General features: G+C 43.2%; 1 protein-coding gene across 19 annotated transcripts in view; it reads right to left on the minus strand.

The window, feature by feature from the left end:
- The window catches only part of RBFOX1 (RNA binding fox-1 homolog 1), a 1,470,150-nt gene that overhangs the window by 267,702 nt on the left and 1,179,858 nt on the right, over nt 1–22,590 (minus strand). For 4 of the 19 annotated variants that reach the window (XM_063143449.1, XM_063143447.1, XM_063143450.1 and 1 more), the window contains exon 2: nt 11,781–11,877. The exons of the other annotated variants lie outside the window; for them this stretch is intronic. In XM_063143449.1, coding sequence (XP_062999519.1) covers nt 11,781–11,855 — 75 coding nt within the window. In that variant the 5' untranslated portion in view covers nt 11,856–11,877. The remainder of the gene's footprint in view (nt 1–11,780; nt 11,878–22,590) is intronic. 19 annotated transcript variants of the gene reach the window in all.

Genomic DNA, 22,590 nt, shown 5'->3' on the forward strand with positions numbered 1-22,590 from the left:
CCCTGACAGATGGTTGTCCAGCTGCCTCTTGAAGGCCTCTAGTGTGGGAGAGCCCACAACCTCCCTAGGTAACTGGTTCCATTGTCGTACTTCTCTAACATTCAGGAAGTTTTTCCTGATGTCCAGCCAGAATCTGACTTCTTGTAACTTGAGCCCATTATTCCATGCCCTGCACTCTGGGAGGATCGAGAAGAGATCCTGGCCCTCCTCTGTGTGACAATCTTGCAAGTATTTGAAGAGTGCTATCATGTTTCCCCTCAACCTTCTCTTCTCCAGGCTAAACATTCCCAGTTCTTTCAGTCTCTCTTCATAGGGCTTTGTTTCCAGACCCCTGATCATCCTGGTTGCCCTCCTCTGAACACGCTCCAGCTTGTCTGCATCCTTCTTGAAGTGTGGTGCCCAGAACTGGACAAAATACACAAGATAAGGCCTAACCGGTGCAGAATATGGATAGTGCCTTATGGATGATGCCTTAACTGGTTTACTGTACAGGCCACCATTTCCCAACTGCATCATCAGGAATCCCGGGGGCTCTCCCAAAATGGCAGATGATTAGTAATAGCCCATGAGCTAATCTGAAAGAAAGCTTGGACATTCTTCTCCTTTTCAATAGAGAATCATGGAGGCGATGTTGGGGGTTTTCTAGGTAATGTTCTTGACTCAGGTGAGATAATATTGAGACAACAGAGGCCTGGCCAGTGCATCATGAGCAGAAATACATCCCAGGTCCTTGTAACATGCAGGAATCTCACAGATGAAATGCAGGATTTCCTTGGAAAAGGAGGACAAAGATGGACAGAATGTATGCCTAAGTTTGTTGGAGAAATTTGCAATGGATTCAAATGCCCTTGGTTTCCTATGGATCCAATGGATTCCACAGAAGAAGGGTGCCATCCAAGCCATGCAGATTTAGTGGACTTGCAGGTCATTTTTTAAAAAATTCTAGAATTCTACATTAATATAGTCATATGAAAATACAAAAGTTACTGAGGAAATGCATTAAAATATACACCATTAAAAAAACAACCCAACAACACCATAACATTTCTTTGCATCTCTGATCTCTCTTCAGACTCTACTGTGTAGCATCTTTCTTTGTACGCTCTGCTCGCTGGTTGTATGCTGAACGAAGAAAAAATATGCAAAATGTTTCCCTAGGTTTAAAATGTATATGTTTTAAATTCTGTAAGGCTGCCTTGAGGCCCAGTATTGGGCAACAGGCAGGATAATAATAATAATAATAATAATAATAATAATAATAATAATAATAATAATAATAGCCAGCAAAAGTTATATAAATTGTGGCAGGCGTTTTTGTGTACTTTTCAAAATCGGGAGAGGGGTTGAAGGGGGGGGGGGAATCAGATTCCGTCAATGAGCAGACAACAGAATGAAGGACACCATACAATCCAGGAAGCACACATATAATGTATTAAACAAAATCCGTGCATCTAATACTTTCAGCATCTGCCGACTGAGGCAACTGCCTCACTCTGCCTAACGGTAGGGCTGCTGCACAATTAATCTACTCAATCTCAGAGATCCATACAACATACACATTCTACATTGAATCCTTCCATCCTTCGGTGACTACCCCTTAGACTCTGGAACCTGACCATGTCTCTGCAGCTAATACTGTGGGGATGCCTTGGGCCCATAATTAATTTCAATTTTCTTCAGGTAGAAACTGCTCTCACGGATGCTCTGAGGGGCTTCTCTCAAAACCTTGGTCCTAAGTGGTCTCATGCCATCCAAACCAGTGCATTTTGTGATGGGCTTATGTGGTGGAATCACATTTCTATAATTATGACCCACCGGCATGTCCCAGCCATTTTTAAAGGCTTAAATCTAAGCACAGAAAATACTAAGACTAGTGGTGAACCAAAAATTGGTCAGAAGACTCTTTTCTGAGAATATATCTGAGACTTCCCTTCTTCTTTTTCTCGCACCCTCTAGAAAAATAAATCATTCATTGCAGTAGATCTCCCAGATTTTCTGGCCTCAAACAGGGTGATGGATTTTGAGAGGCCATTTATCCGAAAGACCGCATTCTCCCATATGAGCCTGCCCTTGCTCTGAGATCTTCTGGGGAGGCCTTTCTCTCAGTCCCAGGCATGCCTGTTGGGTACATAGGATAGGGCCTTCTCAGTGGCTGCTCCAAGGCTCTGGAACTCCCTTCCCAGGGAGGCTAGGCTGGCTCCCTCGGTGCTACACTTTCGGAGGCAGGCAAAACCCTTTTTGTTCCGGCAGGCTTTTGGAACTACTCTGGACCTGTTTTAATGTATTGGATCCCCCCCTTTTAACCTGTTACTGTTTTTAAATATGTTAACATGTTTTTAATTTTACTGCAGGTTTAATATTATTTTAACTTTTGTAAATTTATACTTATATGTTTTAATTGTACATGTTTTAATCTTGTAAACTGCCTTGAGTCCCAGGGCCTTGCTAGACCTACCAGAAAATCCGTCTGGGAGGCGGGGCAACGGTGCGCTACAGCTAGCGCGCGCTGTCACCCTTTTCCATATGTCAACACGCAACGGGGCAAGGGAAAGCCCCATTGCATGCTCTGGTTTCCCCCCCCCCTAAAATTGCCATGTGAGCAGGAGCGCATCACCAGAATGGTAAGTGCTTTTTTTAAAAAAAAATAAGGGTTCACCACTCCCCCTTATTTCCCCCCATGATGTGTGATGCCCCCCTGCCCACTCGCTCGCCCATCCTCCCCCCGTCCACCATGCCCTGTCCCCCATCCTTCTTTCCCCACGTCCCCGATGCCCTGTCCCCCATCCTTCTTTCCCCACGTCCCCAATGCCCACTCGCTCACCCGTCCTTCTTTCCCCCCATCCCCGATGCTGTCCCCATCATTCTTTCCTCCCTGTCCCCGATGCCCTGTCCCCCGTCCTTCTTTCCCCGCCCCCGTCTGCCATGCCCGTGCCCATGTCCGTCCTTCTTCCCCCCCTCTCCTGCCGGGTCCGGCCTTCCCCCCGGCCCCTATCTCCCCCCCCCATGATTTCCCCCCGACCCGATGGGCACAGCGCTCCTATGAGCACTGTGCCCAGTCCGTGGCTTCTCCCAGCTACTAGACCTTCCGCAGCCCTGGCCTTAACCCGCTTATCCCGGGTTAAGGGAGGTCTTAGCCCAGCCTGACCCCGGAATCCCCTGTGCATCATCTGGATGCACAGAAGGGAGACCGGGCCTCACACCAGGCCTTGTCTAGCAACAGCCTCAGTACTGGGAAAAAGTCAGGATATTATTATTATTATTATTAATAATAATAATAATAATAATAATAATAATAATAATAATAATAATTTGTGCACAGCTCTAGGAAGGAATATCGCATTCAGATGGGGAGCCTACATAGAGCCAAACTATGACACAAGATACAGGAGAAATGGAAAGCTTTGATGAGAAGCCTAAAAGCAGTAAACTAACATTCATATGCTAAAACTATTTGGAGGTGGGGCGTAGGGAGGGCTTCATGAGATTCATAAACCATACTTTTCTGTATGTGTTTGGGATTGTCTGTTTGTTATTAATGTTTTTATTAGTTCTGGTCAATGACCGTAATAAATTCATTCATTCATTCATACTTTTCTGACTCCTTCCAATTTTAGCCACAGGAACCCTACTAGTATCTTCCTAAGAACAGTAAATAAATAAGTTGAGAAGCCATCACAAAACGCAAGGGGCCAAGCTTCCCTGCCTCATGGCAATGAAGTTGTCTTTGACAGAGACCAGAAGGGCTGATGGCCTCTTTAAAAACAAAGTCAGTTCTTCCCCCAGCCTCCATCCCATTGCCATATTAACCTACATTAACAGTGAGATCCCATCTGCTAATGCATAGCGCTATTGCCTGGGGATATTAACACATGATGCAAATGAAGATGTAAAGGGGAATTAGCCAATCAATCACAGTCAGAGAGGAATGCCGAGCAAGGGATTACATTCCGGTCCAGGTTGGCTCTTCCTCTTCCCTGTGCTTCCTATTTGACTACCAGCAGCCTGGGCTTTAATTAAGCAGTGCTTTTCATGTGCTTTATTACCTCTGGAACGTGACACGTCAAAGGCCAGCTTCTCACCACCACAATGCCAAAGCTAATTACACAGAAGTAAGAGAACACATTTGCTAACAATGAAGGGATTTCCCAGACAGAAAGGATCTTTTTTGGCTATTAACTGGGAAAGAGAGCATTTCCACTGCTCCACTCTGTTTTTCCAGTTTCCTCTGGCCTCCATTCCACGCCAAAGGATCTTGGTAGGGATTGATGGATTGGGAAAAATCTGTTCCATCTGCATTGCCTGGGTGGTCAGGAGCCTTTCATCCCATCACTCAGGAATGAGAGCAGGATTTTTTGTTATTGGTTCCTGAATGTGTGAATTTGTGCTTGTACACATTTGTTTTTCTGCGAATTTGTGCTGGAAAAAATGTACAAATCCCCCTCCCAAAATCTGCAGATCCAATGCACAAATTATAACTGTTTCCACAAATGGTTCCAGGAGCTCCATATAGGATAAATCTATTATAAAAGAACAGAACAAACATTTCTTAACCATTTTAGCTTAGGCAGCAGCTCCAGTATTCCTCCTTTCAGCCCCAGGTAGTACTGAAAGATTCTACCAACAATTTCACTGCTGGCTCCCAGTGCCAATATCCTCAGAACCTCTGCTTCTGAAACCAGTCCCCCACCATTGTTCCTCTCAGCATTAAGCAGTGCTGAGAGGTGGGGGGGGGGCAGGCAGTGGCATCCATCTTGCCCTGGGCCCCTTCAAACTTGCTGCTTGCACTTCCTGAACCTAAGTTAGTAATGTGTGTCCTCCAACCCATCGTCTCTGCCAAAGATGGCTAGCCAAGGAGAGCAACTCACAGCTGAAGTATTTATACCCATTCTGTCCTAACCCGAAGCTCCTTACTCTCTGCCAATCACAAGAGCCAACGTAGCACATAGATCTGAAAGGCAATTAATTATACACAATCCTGGTTCCCAGTTGAAGACCCCGAGTTGTAACCAGATAGCAGGCTGAAGGTTGGGTGTTTGAATTTTTATGCCACCTGTTTCTATGGAACCAGCAGGTCAAGGAGAAGAGAGCCTAGAAATATTCCCTGGCCTGTTCACTTTCTATGTGCAGAGTTGCTTTTGCTGGGTTATTTTATTCTTGTGTGTTTTAAAAAGGGAGAATATCCAACTCTCCACCCCTTGCAATTGGAAGTGGCACGGGCCGGTGATAGATTTGTGATCTGAGCAATGCAGGATGAAGGCTCTGGCTCGCTTTATACTGTATTTTGTATTTGTGTTTTTAACCCGTTGGTGGTTTTATTATGGTTTTAATTTTTGTGAACCGCCCAGAGAGCTTCAGCTATTGGGCAGTATAAAAATGTAATAAATAAATAAATAAATAATAAATATGGAGGGCGGTTCCCAAGGTGGTCTGTCCCCTGACCAAAACCTGTCCTACAAACTCATTAACACCTCTATTCAGAATTGTCTGCTCTTTTTCTTCTCCTTTTCATATGATAAACTGATGTAATGGCAAAAAATACCATTTTAAAATTAATATCCCAGAGCTACACCTGGTTGGTGGACCGAAGTCCCCTTTCTCACAGAAGAATATAATGGTCTGTGTGTGTGTGTGTGTGTGTGTGTGCGTGTGCGTGCGGGTCGGGGGTTAAATAGGAGTTGGGGTTGGGGGGAAAGAGATTTGCACGTGGACTGATCATAACACGTACTGGTGTACATTTGTGTGTGCCTTTCTTTAAAATAAAAAAGAACCCCCACAGAACAGCACGTAGGCTGGGTTTGGACAAGCACTGGTGTAGAACATGTTCAAAAATAGATACGTGGGAAGTCTGTTACACCTCCGGTGTTCTCTCTGCCATGTATCGTTACAAGGAAATTATCCACTTTTTCCCCTATAATCCTAAAATAATTACTTTGAATGCTTTATTGGTGTGGGTGGGTGATGGTAAACAGTACTAAATTATCCTATGCCTTCAAGATGATGTTTGTCTTGTCAGACCATTAGAAGAAGCCCTGCCCCATTTCCCAACCGAGGATGGACAAACCTGCCAGTTTCAATTTCTCTCAGTTTCTCATTTCCCCCATTTTTTAAAAGTAAATTCATACAACAATTTCTATTCATTTTTGTGCACACATGCATTTTTTGTATGCCCTTTTGCTTGATACTCATTTTTTGCAAATGATTTTCTAAATACGATGCATTTTAAGCTATATTTTCCTGAATACACATATTTTGGTGTACACATTTCTTATTATTCTTATTATTCTTATTATCATTATCGTTGTTGTTGTTGTTGTTGTTGTTGTTGTTGTTGTGGGACCACTCCATTGCAACTCCAGAGTCCCAAATGAGGTAAGTCCTCATTAAAACGTGAAATGAATGAATTTCTTCTCTATCTCTTGTTTCATCACCACTGGTGAGCATGCAGGAGAGGGCCTTCTACATAATGGTACCCAGACTTTGGAAATGCTTGCACTGGAAGACATGATGATGAAACAATATTATATTGAATAAGTTTCTAAGCTTAAAAGCTTACCTTCCAGGGAATGCCTATTGGGAAAGGTATGGTTTTAGTAGGTGCCCAAAGACACAGCAGAGACCTGAGTCACCAGCTCTATCAATTTATCACCAGATTCATTTCACTCCAGGCATGATTCTGCCATGGAAGTCATGGTTGGTTCTGTGCTTCTGAGTTCTACACAAAATGAAAAGTCATTCATTTTGTGAATGCATGCACTGGTAACTTCCCGATTAGACTACTGCAATGCACTGTACGTGGGGCTGCCCTTGAAGACGACGCGGAAATTGCAGCTAGTGCAAAATGCAGCAGCTAGACTGCTGGCAGGTACATCTTACAGAGCCCACATAACACCGGTTTTAAAGGAACTGCACTGGCTGCCTATACGCTTCCGGTCGGAATTCAAGGTGCTGGTAATGACGTTTAACACCCTAAACGGCTTGGGACCTCAATACTTGAGAGAGCGCCTCTCCTTATATATGCCTGCCCGAGACCTCAGACCTGTTGGAGGAGCCCTTCTCCGCATCCCACCAATGCAACATATACGTTATGATGGGACAAGGGAGAGGGCTTTCTCTGTGGTGGCACCCCGACTATGGAATGCCCTCCCCTTGGAGGCCCGATTGGCGCCAACGCTGATTGCATTTCGACGCCAAGTAAAAACATGGCTTTTTAACAAAGCCTTTGATGGTTAAACTCACTGGCACGTTGTTTTCACTGTTTTAACTGCATCTATTGCTTTTAAATTATATATTGTTTTAACTTGGATTATGGTTTAATTTGTTTTTAACTGTGTACATTTATTGTTTTATACTGTATGTGTTTGTCTGTATGCTGCCCTGAGTTCTTAGTGATATAGGGCAGGATATAAAAAATTTAAATAAATAAATAAATAATTCAAAGAGCCTGAAAAATATGTGACCCATGAAGGTAAATCTAGGGATGTATGATATGACAATTTTATTTCACTTTGCAAATCACTCAACAAGCAAGGGGACAGGAGCACATTTTCTCTGCAAACATTTGCAACTTCCCAAACTTGACTTCAGGTCAACAGAAGGTGTGCTTGAAAAAATGCACAACTTTCTCAAAATGCTCAACTTACTCAAATTGCACATTTCTCAAAATACACAGATTTCTCAAGATGCACAACATTCTCAGGACACACACATTTTAAATCACCTATGCTTTAGTCTATGGGGGACATTTGCCCAATTTTAGATTTTTTTGCAAATTTTGGAATTGCTTGTGCTAATTTTCACATTCCTCTTTGTTTCGTGAAATTCTCTGGTTCGTGCAAAATGAACAAGGATTGCAAATATGAGTGCAAATTGAGGAGAAATGAGAAGCACGTTGAAGTTTGAAGAATCACTCAGTCTCCCCTTCCTGGCTAAATATAGTCCACCCCCACCGGGAAGTTTATAAAATCTCAGCTTGAAAAAAACCAATGCTATTGATTTTCTGCTGGGCCACAATATAAAGAGATGTATGAGAATTCTGTTCCTATTCGTAAATCATGCAGACATGTCCCATTCACAACCCCACACATGAATGTGAGCAGGAACACTCTTGAGATATTTTTTTTTTTTGCAATTTCCTGATTATTATTATTATTATTATTATTATTATTATTATTATTTAGTTATTACATTTATGTTCCACTTTTTTTTCCTCCAAGGAACCCAAGGTGGTGTACTACACAATCCTCATCCTCCTCTCCATTTTATCCTCACAACAACAACCCTGTGAGGTGGGCTGGGCTGAGAGTCTGTGACTGGCCCAAAGTCACCCAGTGAACTTCCATGGCCGAGTGGGGACTAGAACCTGGATCTCCTGACTCCCAGTTCAATACTCTAACCACTACACCACACTGGCTCTCATTTCTCCTTCAAAAATGTGCACTTGCACAAAATGCATAAATATGCATTCCTCCCAAATATGTCTTTTGAGCTTTCCACAACCATAAATGGGCATTTCTCCTGATCTGCAACAACAACAAGCTTACATTCTGGGATGTGACCAAGGCAAAACAGGCTCCAAGGAAGAATTCAGATAACACCAACAAGTTTGTCCACCTATCCCTAACCACTACTAGGCTATGGTGAACAGTGTTTGTGTGTGTGACCATTTGTGTAGTCCTATGCTTGACAGCTATGTCCAGTGATACAGTGGCCTGGTTCAGACAACACGCTAAACCATGCTGCTTAACCACAAAATGGTTAAGAGAATACCCTTAACCATTTTATGGTTAAGCAGCATGGTTTAGCATGTTGTCTGAACCAGGCGAGTGTTATTCCAAGGTGGGTAATGACACTACAAATTTAAAACTGTTGGATGTTGGTCTATGTCAAGGATTTGCTTTTGACTTTTCCATCAGTTGACATACAGAACAGAGGTTGTTAAAGTTCGACAAGGACATACCATCAGATTAATAACAGATTCTCTTTTTGATGTGACTTGGGTGCTATTAGTCTTTGGGAGAGAGGATGGACTGTTGTACTAAATGTGCTATGAAAGTCAGAAAAGGGGGAGATGGAAGCTGAGATGCAAAATGAAAAGAAAAAAAAAGCAGAAGTTTAAGATGGTTCCTTGAGTATGACTTTCACCCAAGATCAGCTAAGAACATATATAATGATGCCTCTCCCCACCCCCATAGCACCTGTAGTTTGCAGCATGGAAACACAGGAGAGATTGAAATTCCAGCTGTAACATACTCTTAAAGGTAAATAAGATCCCCACCAGGAAGAACATGCCTGGCAACCATACCTATTCCTATGCATATACATACCAATACATATACTATACCTACACATCAAAACTAGGGATTAAAAGATAGTGGCTCCTCAGCCACCGATGAAGGCAATCCAATTCTTGAAATATAAAGTTCTCCAGAAGAATTCAAACCCCTGCCACATCCATCAAAGTAACATTCTACCAAAGGTCTCTGTCATGATCCAAGTAACTGGCAGTATTCAACTGGATCCTGAGGAGAAACGCAGCCATTTGGAAGTGTGGGGGACATAATTCCGCATGGGACTGTACCACTTCAGACATGAGTTCCGGGATCAGTTATGGAATAAGGATGTGAGAACACATCAAGGAAATGGGATTAGTTAAATTCATGGAGGATAAGTCTATTGGTGGCCTAACAACAACAACAACCGTAGAAAGCTACCCTATACTGAGTCAGACTACTGGCTCATATTGCCCAGTACTGCTGGCTTTCCAGGCTTTTAGGCAGGATTCTTTCTTCATTCTACCTGGAGATGTCAGGAATTGAAACAGGAACTTTCTGCATGGAAATGATGTAAGAAGTAAACATGGAAGGGGTGGTCTATTGACTTCATGACCTGCTGGTTGGCTTCCTGACATCACCTGACTGGCCACAGTGGGAAGCAGGACATTGTACCAGATGGAGCTTTACTCTGATCTCGCCTGTGTTTCCCTCTAAATTCCTCAGCTACTTCTTCCAGTGGGACCTTGCCATTTCGCCTGAGGTGAAGTACAGGTCCATCTCTAGCCCTGGTGTGACTTTGCCCTCTGTTTGCAAAGTTTCTTCAAGCACCATGGAGCTCCAGTGTTAGTGAGAAGCAGATGGACTTTCACCCAACTTGAGTTAACCACCCAACTTGAGTGTTCATTTTGTATTTTTTTCCTGTAGGTCTCATTTTTATCAAAACTATTTTTGCTTCCTTTGAAATAGCTCAGATGCAAGGGAGGATGGGACTCTATTAAAAACACAGGACCACCTACATGTTGTGTAGGAGGAGGAATTTTGAGAAAATCCACTTGTTGTGATGAAAGAAGCCTCTTCCACACAAATCATAAAGGTGCATGAGACCTGTTGTCCTCTTACTCTGGCCACCCTAACCTGACATGAGAAAGGGCATTTTAATCAGCATCTTCATAACAATCACCCTGTTGTGGCCCTTCTTTATAGGACCATACTAATGATATTCTGGTCCCAGCTCTAAAATGTGTATTTTGGCCAACCCAACCTGTTCCTTCACCCATCCTGGAATCAACAGTCAGCACCTCCAGGTAGGACCCTCAGACACCACTTTCCTACCATTCCCCAAATATTGCATTGCTTCAGGTTATTTTGGAAAATTTAAAAAGTAGAGGCATTGTAGGAAAAGTAAAATGGCAGTTCCTTGATGCTATCATCCGGTAAACCCATGGCTGGTGTCCCCTAGTGAGGGAGTAGAAGGTGCCCCCTCAAACCTGGAACCACTCTTTCCTGCTCCTCTGCCTATTCTGGGGAAAACCTAGAACTCTGCTACCTGCTTCAGGAAAGAGGAAAGGATGGGTGCATACGGCAGAGGTGGGTCCACGAAAAAAAGAGCAGTGTTAGAGAGACAGGGGCCTTAGCTAGACAGGGCAAAATCCCAGGGTGATCCCCGGGATTGTCCCTGTGCATCCACATGACGCACAGGGGATCCCAGGATCAGGGAGGTATTTATTTATTTATTTATTTATTTATATTTATTTATTACACTTATATACTGCCCCCATAGCCAGGGCTCTCTGGGCAGTTTACAGAAATTCTAAAATTAAGATAAAAACGAGTATACAAAATTTAAAATTCTAAAACACAGAACATACACACATAAAGCATTAAAAACCATTAAAAAAATCACTCCATTGCCCCGGGTTCTCACCCTACACTTTAGGCCTGCTTTTTCCACAGTCTCGGGCTGAGCCTGAGACCGTGGAACATGTGTGCGGGCATCGCAGATTGTCTCGGTTCCTCGTGGTTCCTTGCGAGGAGCTGGGACCTGCGCACAAGGTGCAAATCCCCTCAGGAGCACTGTGCCCATCAAGGGTGGGGTGGGGGGAGCGGTGCTCATGCACAAGGGCTCATGCACATCTTCTTCTTTAAGAAAAAAACCCAAAATGGCAGGCACAACACATCTCCCTCTGAGGTCCTCGCGCATCACCTGAGAACAGAGGGGGAGATCTCGCAGTATTCACCCCTCCGTCCCGCTAGACCAGTAGGTCTAGCTAAGGCCAGTGTCTGCATCTTCTCTCACTTTTGAAGATCTCCCTAATTTTGTCTCGATATGTCTAACTCAATCACTCAAAATGCAAGGATGCCTCAAATTAACCTTGTATAAATAGGAGTGGAGAAGGTAATCAGTTTCACTTCCTCCCACAGGGATAATAATCTCTTTCCATCCTTTATAAAGAAATATGAGAAGCGCAAGTCTTTTATGAAAACAAATAAACCAAATGAAATTCTCACCCATCTGCACCAGCCAAATTCAACAGGCACAGCTATTCCCAGCATGGAGAGGACCATGTTGCGCCGGCCTGCCATGTAGCTGTTAAAGATGAGGGGCCTGTCGGGGAAAAAGAAGAAGATGGCAGTCCTAATTCAACACAGTGGTACTGCCAGAGAGGGACTTTGGGGCAGATGCCCAGGGTCCCGTTCAACAAAATGAGCAGAAGAGCCCTAAATCCAACAAGACTGGTTTACTAAAGTCAGTGAAGTAATATGCATTATCAACTAAAAAAAAAAAAGGTCCATCACCCCAATAGCACCCTCCAATCCAGAGTCCAAAATTGCCTCATTTATTCATCACCACAAGTGTGGTCGAAGCAAGACTTCTAAGAGCTAAGCTTTTGACGTGGTTTACCTAGGGGGACCACTATGTCAAATCTATTTGCTTCCGGTAGAGGCTATTGGCTCCAATATCAGTGGGGCTTTGAATCCACTTTGGGTTTCAGTGAGAACTATAAAGCTACCCAAGCGTCTGAACTTATTTTGAGGCTTGGGTTCAGCACGTTGGATACCTCCTGTAGCGTCCTGACTGGGTCTGATTAAACCCAGCCCAGATTCACAGACCCACCGCTTTCTTCCACACTCAACTGTTCCTGGGTTTGAGATCTTTCCGCCTATTCACGAAAAAATGTGTGAATTTGCGTAAGTTCTTAGAAAATGTCAACGAGCCAAATGAAGTTCTCACCCATCCTACTGGCAAATACAGAACGTGATCGCTCCTTTCAGAGAGGGAGGGCTGAAGAGCTAGAGGGATCCAGATGATTTTGTTACACTTGCATAATGGCAGGAATGCCTGAGGAAAGTTCACAGATCTTTCCTCCAAGACCCAATAGGTGAGTCACCCAGGTCACACATCTGCCCACAAATGCCCCCACGGGTGATCCACAGTTCTCAGCAGATGCCTCTTCCTTTCAAGCAGGCAACCGAACACAAATTAAATTAATTAAAGGTGAAATAATATAGACAGCAGTTGAGAGGGCAAGGTAAGCACAGATGGTCCATAGAACAGCAAAACACATTGTGAAACCAGAGGCAGAATCTGCAAACTGTCCAGTGAACCTGAGAGAATTCAAAAGAAAATGCAAAAAAGGACAGGGGAAGGGTACATCTCCAGACCTACAAAGGAGAGGGGAAAGGTACATCTCCAGAGCTACTCTGTGGAATCTGAGGATGCTAACAAAGTGGTATGGTTGAATCCGTCGATTTTAGTTCCACTCTGTTTCTCTTTTTTCCAAAGTTATTATTCGGTTCATCACAAACTTTGTGATTTGTTTTTAAAGTTCACATTGTGCACATTTCTCCCAAGACACGGACCTTTGCAAGCAATTTCCTAATCGAATGCATTTTGAATGTTATTTTCCATGAATGTATGCATTTTCCTGTGCGTTTCCCCTAATATACACATTTTGTATGCATATTTTTTTATTGGCGAACTCCACTGAAAAAGTAGAAGAAGTAAGAATTATAAAGGATAGCTTAGTTTCAGTTCTTGTGTTTGTTTGAAAGTGCATAAGGACATAAGATGAGCCCTGTTGGATCAGACCAAGGGTCCATTTAGTCCTGCACTCTGTTCACACAGTTGCCAACCTGCCATCGGCCAGGGATTAACAAGCAGGACATGGTGCAACAACACTCTCCCACCCATGTTCCCCAGCAACTGGTGTACACAGGCTTACTGCCTTGAGTACTGTAAAATCAGGCGAGTGTGAACAAATTGCTCCCCATCCATGCTGTAGAGCACCTTCTGAGTGTTCAAATCACTTCACACGTATTGTCCTGACGTAATTCTTACAACAGTTTTGTTAGGTAAGTCAGAATTAATGATTTATCACCCCCAATATTGCAAATGGGAGGGGGGGCTGAGGCTGAAAGAGAGCAGTTTTCCTAAATCCATCTCGTGAGTTCATGGCAGAGGCAAAATTCAAACTAGTGTCGTTCTGATTCAAAGCTCAGCTGCTTAGCTACTATGCTACACCAGCTCTGAGTGCCAGGCCAGATCTACACCAAGCAAGATAAAACACTTTGAAAACGTTTTGAAAACTGTATATGGAGTGTGTCATAGACCCCAACAGTTGTCAAAACTGTTGTAAACTGTTATAGATCCTGCCCCAGTGTCGTGTTCATACAATTCAACAAGTCATTGCCTGTTCTATATTCTCAATGATGGTGCCTTAAAAGTTGTTACACATTACATGGGAAGAGGATTTAAAACCTGGTTTGGTGCATTTTGTGCTTAGCACTACCTGTGAATGTGAAAACCCACATAGTCAATGCAGTTAAATACAATAGGGCAGTGCGTGGAAAGCATTTATGGGTAAAGGTTCTACCTGTGGTCCACATCAGGTCTGCTTAAGCCAACATCATTTAGGAAAGGATGCAATGTGATTCCTAAAATGGCACTTAAGCTGAATATAGCAGAAATCCACAATGGAATCAAATGAGGTCAGATTTCTATGAATCTAGAATAGCTGACTAGTTTTTCGTGAGTCGTACAGGTTCTGCAGACTTTCTGGAAATTTAAAAAAGTTTTGTCATGGCAAAATGCATAAAAGAAAAGAAACACTAGCAAAAAAGGTGTATTTCCCCATTGGCTAAAGCATGAAAATTGGCATGGGGGGATTTGCACACTTTGGGAGAGATTTGTGCATTTTCACAAGTATGAATTTGCCCAACTGCTAATTTGCCCAAATTCATGAAATTGAAAAACAAAAGAAAAAAAATGATTCCATGAATGAGCATACAATGGAATCATTAACACCTGACAATCTGCAAAACACAGATTGGATTCTAGATTCTATAAAATCCATGCATCCCTAATGGTTACAAATCCTCCTCCTCCCCCTCCCCTCCCCCTTCTTCTTCTTCTTCTTCTTCTTCTTCTTCTTCTTCTTCTTCTTCTTCTTCATCTTCTTCTTCTTCTTCTTCTTGTATCAGTTTTAGCAAACAAGTGGGTCTTTTCTCTTTAACATATCAGTTGTTGTAACACATTCAATGGTGTTTGGGGATGGAGAAGAGAGATGTTAGCTGTGTGATTCACAACCGAAGTATTACGTTGAGGGCATGTCTACACCAACCCTAAATCTCAGGATTGTCCCAGGATCGTTCCTGTGCATCCAAATGCCACACAGGGGATCCCGGGAGCAGGCAGGGATGATCCCTCCATTTTCCTGGGATAAACCTTAGGTGTAAAAAGGGCCATAGTCATCTAAAGCAGGGACATAAAAACATCATATGCAGGATCTTAGGTTGCTGACCTGCACTGACTAGTAATGGACACTGTAGAAACAGATCCCTTGAATGCAGAACTGTGTGGATGTATGTATGCATGGATGGATGTGTGGATGGAATCTGCTATGTAACAAGCATAGAAGTCTGGGAAGAAGGAGAATCCTTCAATGACCCTTCACCATACAGACTTCCTTGGCTACTTCCAAAATTTTGGATCTAGCTTGGAGATCTACATCTCAAGATGTTTCCAGGGAGGGCTGAGTCACACATGCATGTGTGTCCCATGACTTCTACTAACTAAATGTGTGAAGTGATTCCATTCATAGTGTTACCTTTCAGGAGATAATTGGATGTTAAGATATTCTATTTGTGGTCTTTGGTGGCCCACAAACAAGAGAGTCCCCTCCAGATGCTACTGTCATGTCTAACCCTACTGCCCCTGTTTTGGGAGAAGGTGTTTCAGGTCATCAATTAGAATCAGATTCGGAAATAGAGGAGGTGGCACCAGACACCAGCCAGCCTGTACCAGTGGGGGAGGAAGCTCTCACGGGCGATTCCCCAGCTGGGGGTCAGCCCTCTCCAGAGCTTTTCTCCTCAAGGCCAAATCCTACACACTCACTGGGAAGTGAGCTTTCTTCCAGAGGAGAGTGTCCCAACAAGCTAGCTGAGGCTAGGGTCCGTCAGAAGCTCAAACGCATGGAGTGGAAGGAAGGAATGAGAAAGTCGGTCCAACTCGGATTGTGAAAGAACCTGCCTCCACACCAGGCTCTCTGAAGTTATGGGCATTTGGGAAGTGGCTTCCTATTCATCTTGAGTGGACAATTGTCTTGCTTAGTTTGCATAGTTTTGCCAATGGGGTAGTTTCCAAGAGATTAGACTCTCTTCAGGTAGAAGAGATGTTTGTTGCTTAATAAAAGCTTTGTGGATTACTTAGGAAGCCTCGTCATTTGCCTCCCATCGAAAGCAAGAGTTTTCTGAGAAACACGACAGCTACAGTCAACAAGTGATGAGCATTCTTGCATGTTTAACAGTGGCAAGAGCTATTTGGGGCCAGTCAAAGAATATGCAACCATTATTTAATGACCATTTTGTGGCAGGATTTTAAATAAATCCTGTTGGATTAGCGTTTCTATGTTTGTAAGAGATGAACATGATCTTCACCTCTTCACCTCCTTTCATGTGAGTCATTTTTGGCAGACCGTCTATGCCCTACAAACAAACAGAACTGTTTCAAAACAGTTCAGTATTTAGAAGCATTGATTCAACCTCTTTTTTAATACAGAGAAAGCAAACACCACTAATTCATTAATAGCTAAACAGCAAACAAAGGGCTAAGCACTCAGTTAGTATAAAGGTGCAAAGGGAAGGTGGTAAACATGGAGACAAATATTTTTAACCAAGAATCCTTATATAAGGCATTGCCTATTCTTTATTTGGTATTCACAGACCTCTCTCTCTCTCTCTGGGCTCATCTACACCAAGCAGCATATTCCACTATGAAAGCGGTATATAAAAGGCAGGAGCCACACTACTGCTTTATCGCGGTATTGAAGTGCACTGACCACTGTTGGTGCCCACTGACACATACCATCTTCCGCTTTCATACCGCTATATCCTGCTTGGTGTAGCTCCTGCCTTTTATATACTGCTTTCATAGTGGAATATCTTGTGTGATGTAGATGAGCCCTCTCTCTGTCTCTGTCACTGTCTCTGGCCATAGCTAGACCTAAGTTTTATCCCTGGATCGTCCAGGGGTCAAACCTGTTCATCTAGGTGACACACAGGGGATCCAGTGCTCAGGCAGGGGTGAACCCTGGATGATCCCAGGATAAACCTTAGGTCTAGCTGTGGCCTAAGTCTCTCTCTCTCTCTCTCTCTCTCTCCATTCCTTACAGTGAGATCCAGTAATGCCACATTCTCTTATTTGTTTAAATGGAAGAAAGAAGAGAGAGTTTTTTCTTTTCTTTAGCATTCAGACAAAGAAGAAGAAGAAGAAGAAGAAGAAGAAGAAGAAGAAGAAGAAGAAGAAGAAGAAGAAGAAAGAAAAGGAGACCCATTCTCAAACAGGAGCCGAAAGAATTAAAACAAGGCCCTGTGAACTTGACTTGCATGTAACCACTGCCGTTTTAATACAGAGAGAGCCAGTTTTGAATCCCAAACAGTCTCCAAAGCATCAGCCCGGTCCCTGCCATATGGAGACAGGCTGGAATCTGTCAAGTTCACTTAGCAAATTTTATCTTCAGGGAACCGGGCGGGCAGACTAGATACCGATAAACAGAATGCAGCTGAGATCTGGAGGCTAATGCTGGTACAGGCTGGACCACTGAACCAAAAAGAACAGTTTTAAATATACACGTGCTTCACGGGCAGAGGTGGGGGGGTGGAATTAGTGATAATTAGAACTGGGCATGCCAAAGATAAACTATATCAGAGGTTCCATATCTCTGGGAGGCTTGTAGAGGCCAGAATCTCTCCCTTATGTCTTCAATTAAGTAGAGAAAAGAGATGTTCCTATGTGCTGTCTAATGGCAAAGATGCCAGTATTTTGATTATACTAAATCTGGACAATCAGCTTACTAAATTCAGACAAATTCATGGAGGTCATGTCAATCAATGACTACTAGTCACGATGGCTGCATGTTACCTTCAGGTTTGAACACCGGATGCTGTGGATCAACGGTGGAACTTGGCTCTCCCCAAATCTTGTCTGATTACAGGCTCCATGATCCCTGGCTATTTGCCATGCTGACTGGTGCTGATGGAAGCTGTAGTCCAACAACAACTCAAGGGCCACAGGTTCTGCGGGACTAGAGGACTTCATATTGTTTTGATCCAGATTGGTAGCTCTTATGTACCACATAGTGTTCCATCGCTGTGCCATTCAAAGAAGAATGTCATGGGACACATCTCCCAGTTGGCCCAGGCCTTTGTTTACGCTGGTAATAACAGTGTTGTTGAGGTTTTACAGCATTATTACATTCTATGAAGAAAAGCTATTTTCTATATTTGTATAATGCCCTTGTTCATGGTTGACACCGTCTGGATGGACAGCAAGCTCTGTATAGAGTTTAAGGTGCTGGTACTTAAAGTTATCTCTGGCCTGTTATTATATAGAATTCATCCTCCCTCCCTCCCTCCCTCTCTCTCTCTCTCTCTCTCTCTCCATTTCTACACCTGCCTTCTCCCCCCGCCCCCAGGATTGTTCCTGGATCGTTCCTGTGCATCCAAATGACACACAATGGATTCCAGGAGCAGGCAGGTATGATCCCTCCATTTCCCCGGGATAATCTTTAGGTGTAGAAAGGGCCTCTGGTGGAGGCAGGATTGTGATTCCAAACAAAATTGCAATAACGTCTGGCTTCAGTTTCAAAAAGAAATTCTTGTGCATAGCAAAGCAAATAAAAAGTCCACCCCCACCCCCACCCCCACCCCCATTTTACAGTCAGGCAAGGAAGAGCAAAGATGCTATGAAAAGAAATGTTTTATAAGGATAAAATTGGTTTTAAGTTGGGTTTTCACACCGCAAGGGGGAAAGGTTTAAATTGTTCCAGTATCCTTTGCAAATGGTGCCTGTCCAGACATTCATACTCCGAGTAGGCCCATTGAAATCAATGAGACTTCAATGGGTCTGCCCTGATCATGTGGAAGTCTGGCTCCAACCTATGGCATGTGCATTTATTACCCACAGGAATATAGGAAGCTGCCTTACACTGAGTCAGACCCTTGGTCCATCAAGCCCAGTATTGTCGACACTGACTGGCAGCTGCTGTCCAGGGTTTCAAGCAAGATTCCTTCCTAGCCCTATCTGTAGTTACCAAGAATCAAACCTAGGACCTTCTGCATGCAAAGCATGTGATCTACCTCTGAGTTATGGTCCCTACTTCCTGACCTGTTCATGATTGGTATCAATTGTTCCTATTTCAGAAAATCGGTGTAGAATGAATATGAATATATCTATATCTATATCTATATCTATATCTATATCTATATATCTATCTATATATATATGCCATTCAGTAAAAAGTTATTGACAGGGTTGCAACTCCTGGGTGTTTGCGAGAGGAAGGCGAAATAACGAGACAGACAACAAGGTTGGAGTTAAATAGGGCCACATTTCTTTATGAGGATTCAGCAAGGAAAGAGGGAGGCTAGGCAGGCATCCTATCTTGGCCAACGTCTTGGCCATAATTGGGATAGGGTGATCCATTCTTATCCTGACAGGTGACGTGTGTTCTTCGCCACCCGTCAGGATTCCCCTTTTGGGGTTGGTAGGCCTTCCGATGTCACGCCCCCTCAGATTACAAAACTCTGAGTGAGTAAGGTTGGCCCAAGAGGTAAACCTTGTCCCATCATCTGGTGCCACAGGACTCCCAGGTGAGGGGCTCAGGTGTTACCAATCACCTCAGCGGTGCCTTATGAATGCTCACCAACCTTATCCTTGCTCCCGATGCCCCTTCAAATGTGACGAAATAGAACCAAATAAACCTATTAACACACCCTCGCTGTCTTACAGTGTGAAGTAGGTGAAAAAACTCCCAAATAAAAGGAATTTGAGAGTAAAAAATTCCTACTTGCCCCCACAAAGGGCAACCAGCAAACCCACACTGTCTACAGGGGAGGGAGCCGCAAAAACGAAAGTGGAGCAGAGGGGCGAGGTGAAGCCTGAAATAATGCAGCTCGCCCCTCCCCCCCGCATCAGTGGCACCACCAGCCAGTGGGCCAATGATCGAGCACCACGGTCCCATTCGCCTCCCGTGCAATTACATCCCCACGCCCATGCAAGCAGGGCGTGGTGGTGAAGGCTTTTCCCTCTGTACTGATGAGCATGGAGTAATACTGATGAGCATGGAGTAATAGGTGCGCAGAGGCCTCAAATGTATGTGAATCTCTAATCCCAGTCATATTTTTTTTTCTTTTTCCTACTCTTTTTCTTTCTTTTTTGTCTCCTTTTTCTTTTTAATTTTCCTTCCTCTGCTTCGATTAAGCTTCCTTCCCCTAAAAGTTGTATCAATCAACTTTTTTTTTTTCGTCTTTGTATATTACACATATTCACATAACTGTTGGTTTGATATTAATTGTTTGGGGATTGTTTGTATTCATTCCTTTTTTGTATCACTTTAAATAAAATATTTTTTTTTTTAAAAAAAATCACTTTTCTCAACTATATTTGCATATTCATGCTTTCAGATGGGGGTCCTAGACAAGCATGGATTTGTGTAATTAAGCCACTGGCCAACTACAGATGCATCTATGGTTTTTTATTGGGGAACCATGAACAATAGCATGATTTTGTGCTTTTGTATGGGGAGCTAGTCCAACATAGGATGTCTGAGAAACTAGTTTCAGTTCATTTTTAATCAGGATTTCCCCATTTTTCAAACTGAAAACAATCTTGGAAACAATGTACAGTTGATGCCCATAGATTTCTGAGCTTGCAATGTGATTCACAGACCCAAAAAAATGTGTTCAATAGCAGCCACACATTTGAAGACTGGGCATTAAATTACATATTTGGTGGGTGGGTGGGGAATGGGAGAAGAATGTGTACAGTTCAAAGATGTGTGCATTTGGAAAGATATGCATGGAAATACACAGAGATTTTCATGTGAAATAACAACAATTACAAAGCCTGCAATCTGATTGTGTACTTAAGTCAAAACAACTTGTAGATTTTCGGTGAGCTCAGGTTTCGCTGATTTGCCCAGTAGCACGGCAAATTCTGCAATATTGCTGTTGCCATGTACAGTATCAATTTAGGAACCATGAAAATAGTATTGGTTCAAAATCGCTATGAAGTAACAGAACTGACTTCAAATTTTCATATATATATATATATATTTGGAGTGTTATGTGTGTGTGCTAAACCACTAGGTTAAAAGTTCAAGGCTCAGGGCTGGTAAATCTACAAAAGTAGAGGGGGTAAAGAGGAGAGAGCAGAAGTCTGAACAAATAGCCAGAGATATAAGAAGCCTGCAGAAGGGATTTGTTTACATTGTGAAGGGTCTGTAAATTTGCAAGATGTAGTTTTGGTTTTTCAGAAATGTGTGCAAAGAGCTCTGCAGAAGAAATTCAGGGCAAAGGTTAGCCCGCCTGATTGGTCAGAGTTATATGAAAACATGTTAGCTTTAGTATATAAAAGGTTGAGGCAACAAGGGAGGGTTTTTTGTTTTTTTTTGGTAGATGAAGGATAAGAAGAAAGAAGAAGGTTGGAAGGAAGGAAGAATCAGGAAGAGAGAAAACCACAAAGATTCTTGGGTGAATCTGCTTGGGAAAGCTGAGAATTCTGATAGTAAAGTATTGCTGGCGGGAAGAAAACTTGGAACATAGGGAAACACCCTAGTTAGGTTTAGCTGGATGTATCTTATGCTTTTGGTGTGTGTGTGTGTGTGTGTGTGTGTTGCAATATGTTGTAAACATTCATATGTGTGTTTGTTTTTTAATAATAATGCTTTTTCAGTAAAACTTTTGCTGTTTATACTGTGCAGATATTTTTGCTATTGGGTTATCCACCCCACACCTAAAAGCTAAGGCCATTTCTACACCTGCCTTTCCCTCCAGGATCATCCCTGTGCATCCAAATGACACACAGGGGATCCCAGGAGCAGGAAGAGACGATCCCTCTGTTTTCCTGGGATAATCCTTAGGTGTAGAAAGGGCCTAAGTCTAGACCTAAGGTTTATCCTGGGATCATCCAGGGTTCGCCCGTGCCTGAGCACTGAATCCCCTGTGTGTCACCTAGATGAACAGGTTTGACCCCTGGACGATCCAGGGATAAACCTTAGGTCTAGCTATGGGCCCAAAGGGTTTTAAGGCTATTTGGTGGATGCAGCGAGGGGAGCAGGGAATTCCATCTGTTGGCAGCAGAGAAGGGATAGGAAGGGAAGGGCAAGCAGGAATGGGGGAATCTATATGGCTTGGTCTCTCTTCAATGCATAGGTCAAGGAATAGCTGGTCCTGTTACAATCATGTATCTGTTTTTGTAGAGAAGTATTTCCAACTTACAATGCCGCTTTGGGGGAAAGATGCTAATGTTTCCCATCCCTTTTAAAGTGCACGAATGCAGGTTTTGGAATCTTGCTGAACCTTATATTCCAACCCTGTAGAGCAAAGGCAGGTATACAAGGCTTACAGGTTGGCCAACAACTATTATAAAGTCCTGCAGGATCTTTCAGAGTAATTAGCAGTATTTTATCCCGACTTTGAAGGGAAGAGGTGATACAACACTAAAAAAATCTCTTTGATCCCAATGCAATGCTCCCCCCCCCGCCCCACATGCAGAGAAAGGAGTGAAATCGCAAACAGATGTTGCAGAGTCTCCAATGATCATGTCATGACAAGTGTTATGAAGTGTGTGTCAGAAAACTGTGCAAGCACAGTGATTAAAGTGGTACCAAGACAGGTACTGAGCAAGTAGAACAATTTTGCTCCAGATGTATCATACATAATCTATTGAGGACCAAACACCAAGCTGTTCACATCTGTTTGCTCAACCACTTTGAAGAGGTTTTTTTAAAAAAATGTTTATCTCCTTGGCATGGACAGG

Source organism: Elgaria multicarinata, chromosome 17 (genome assembly GCF_023053635.1).
Source record: "Elgaria multicarinata webbii isolate HBS135686 ecotype San Diego chromosome 17, rElgMul1.1.pri, whole genome shotgun sequence".
NCBI lineage: Eukaryota > Metazoa > Chordata > Lepidosauria > Squamata > Anguidae > Elgaria > Elgaria multicarinata.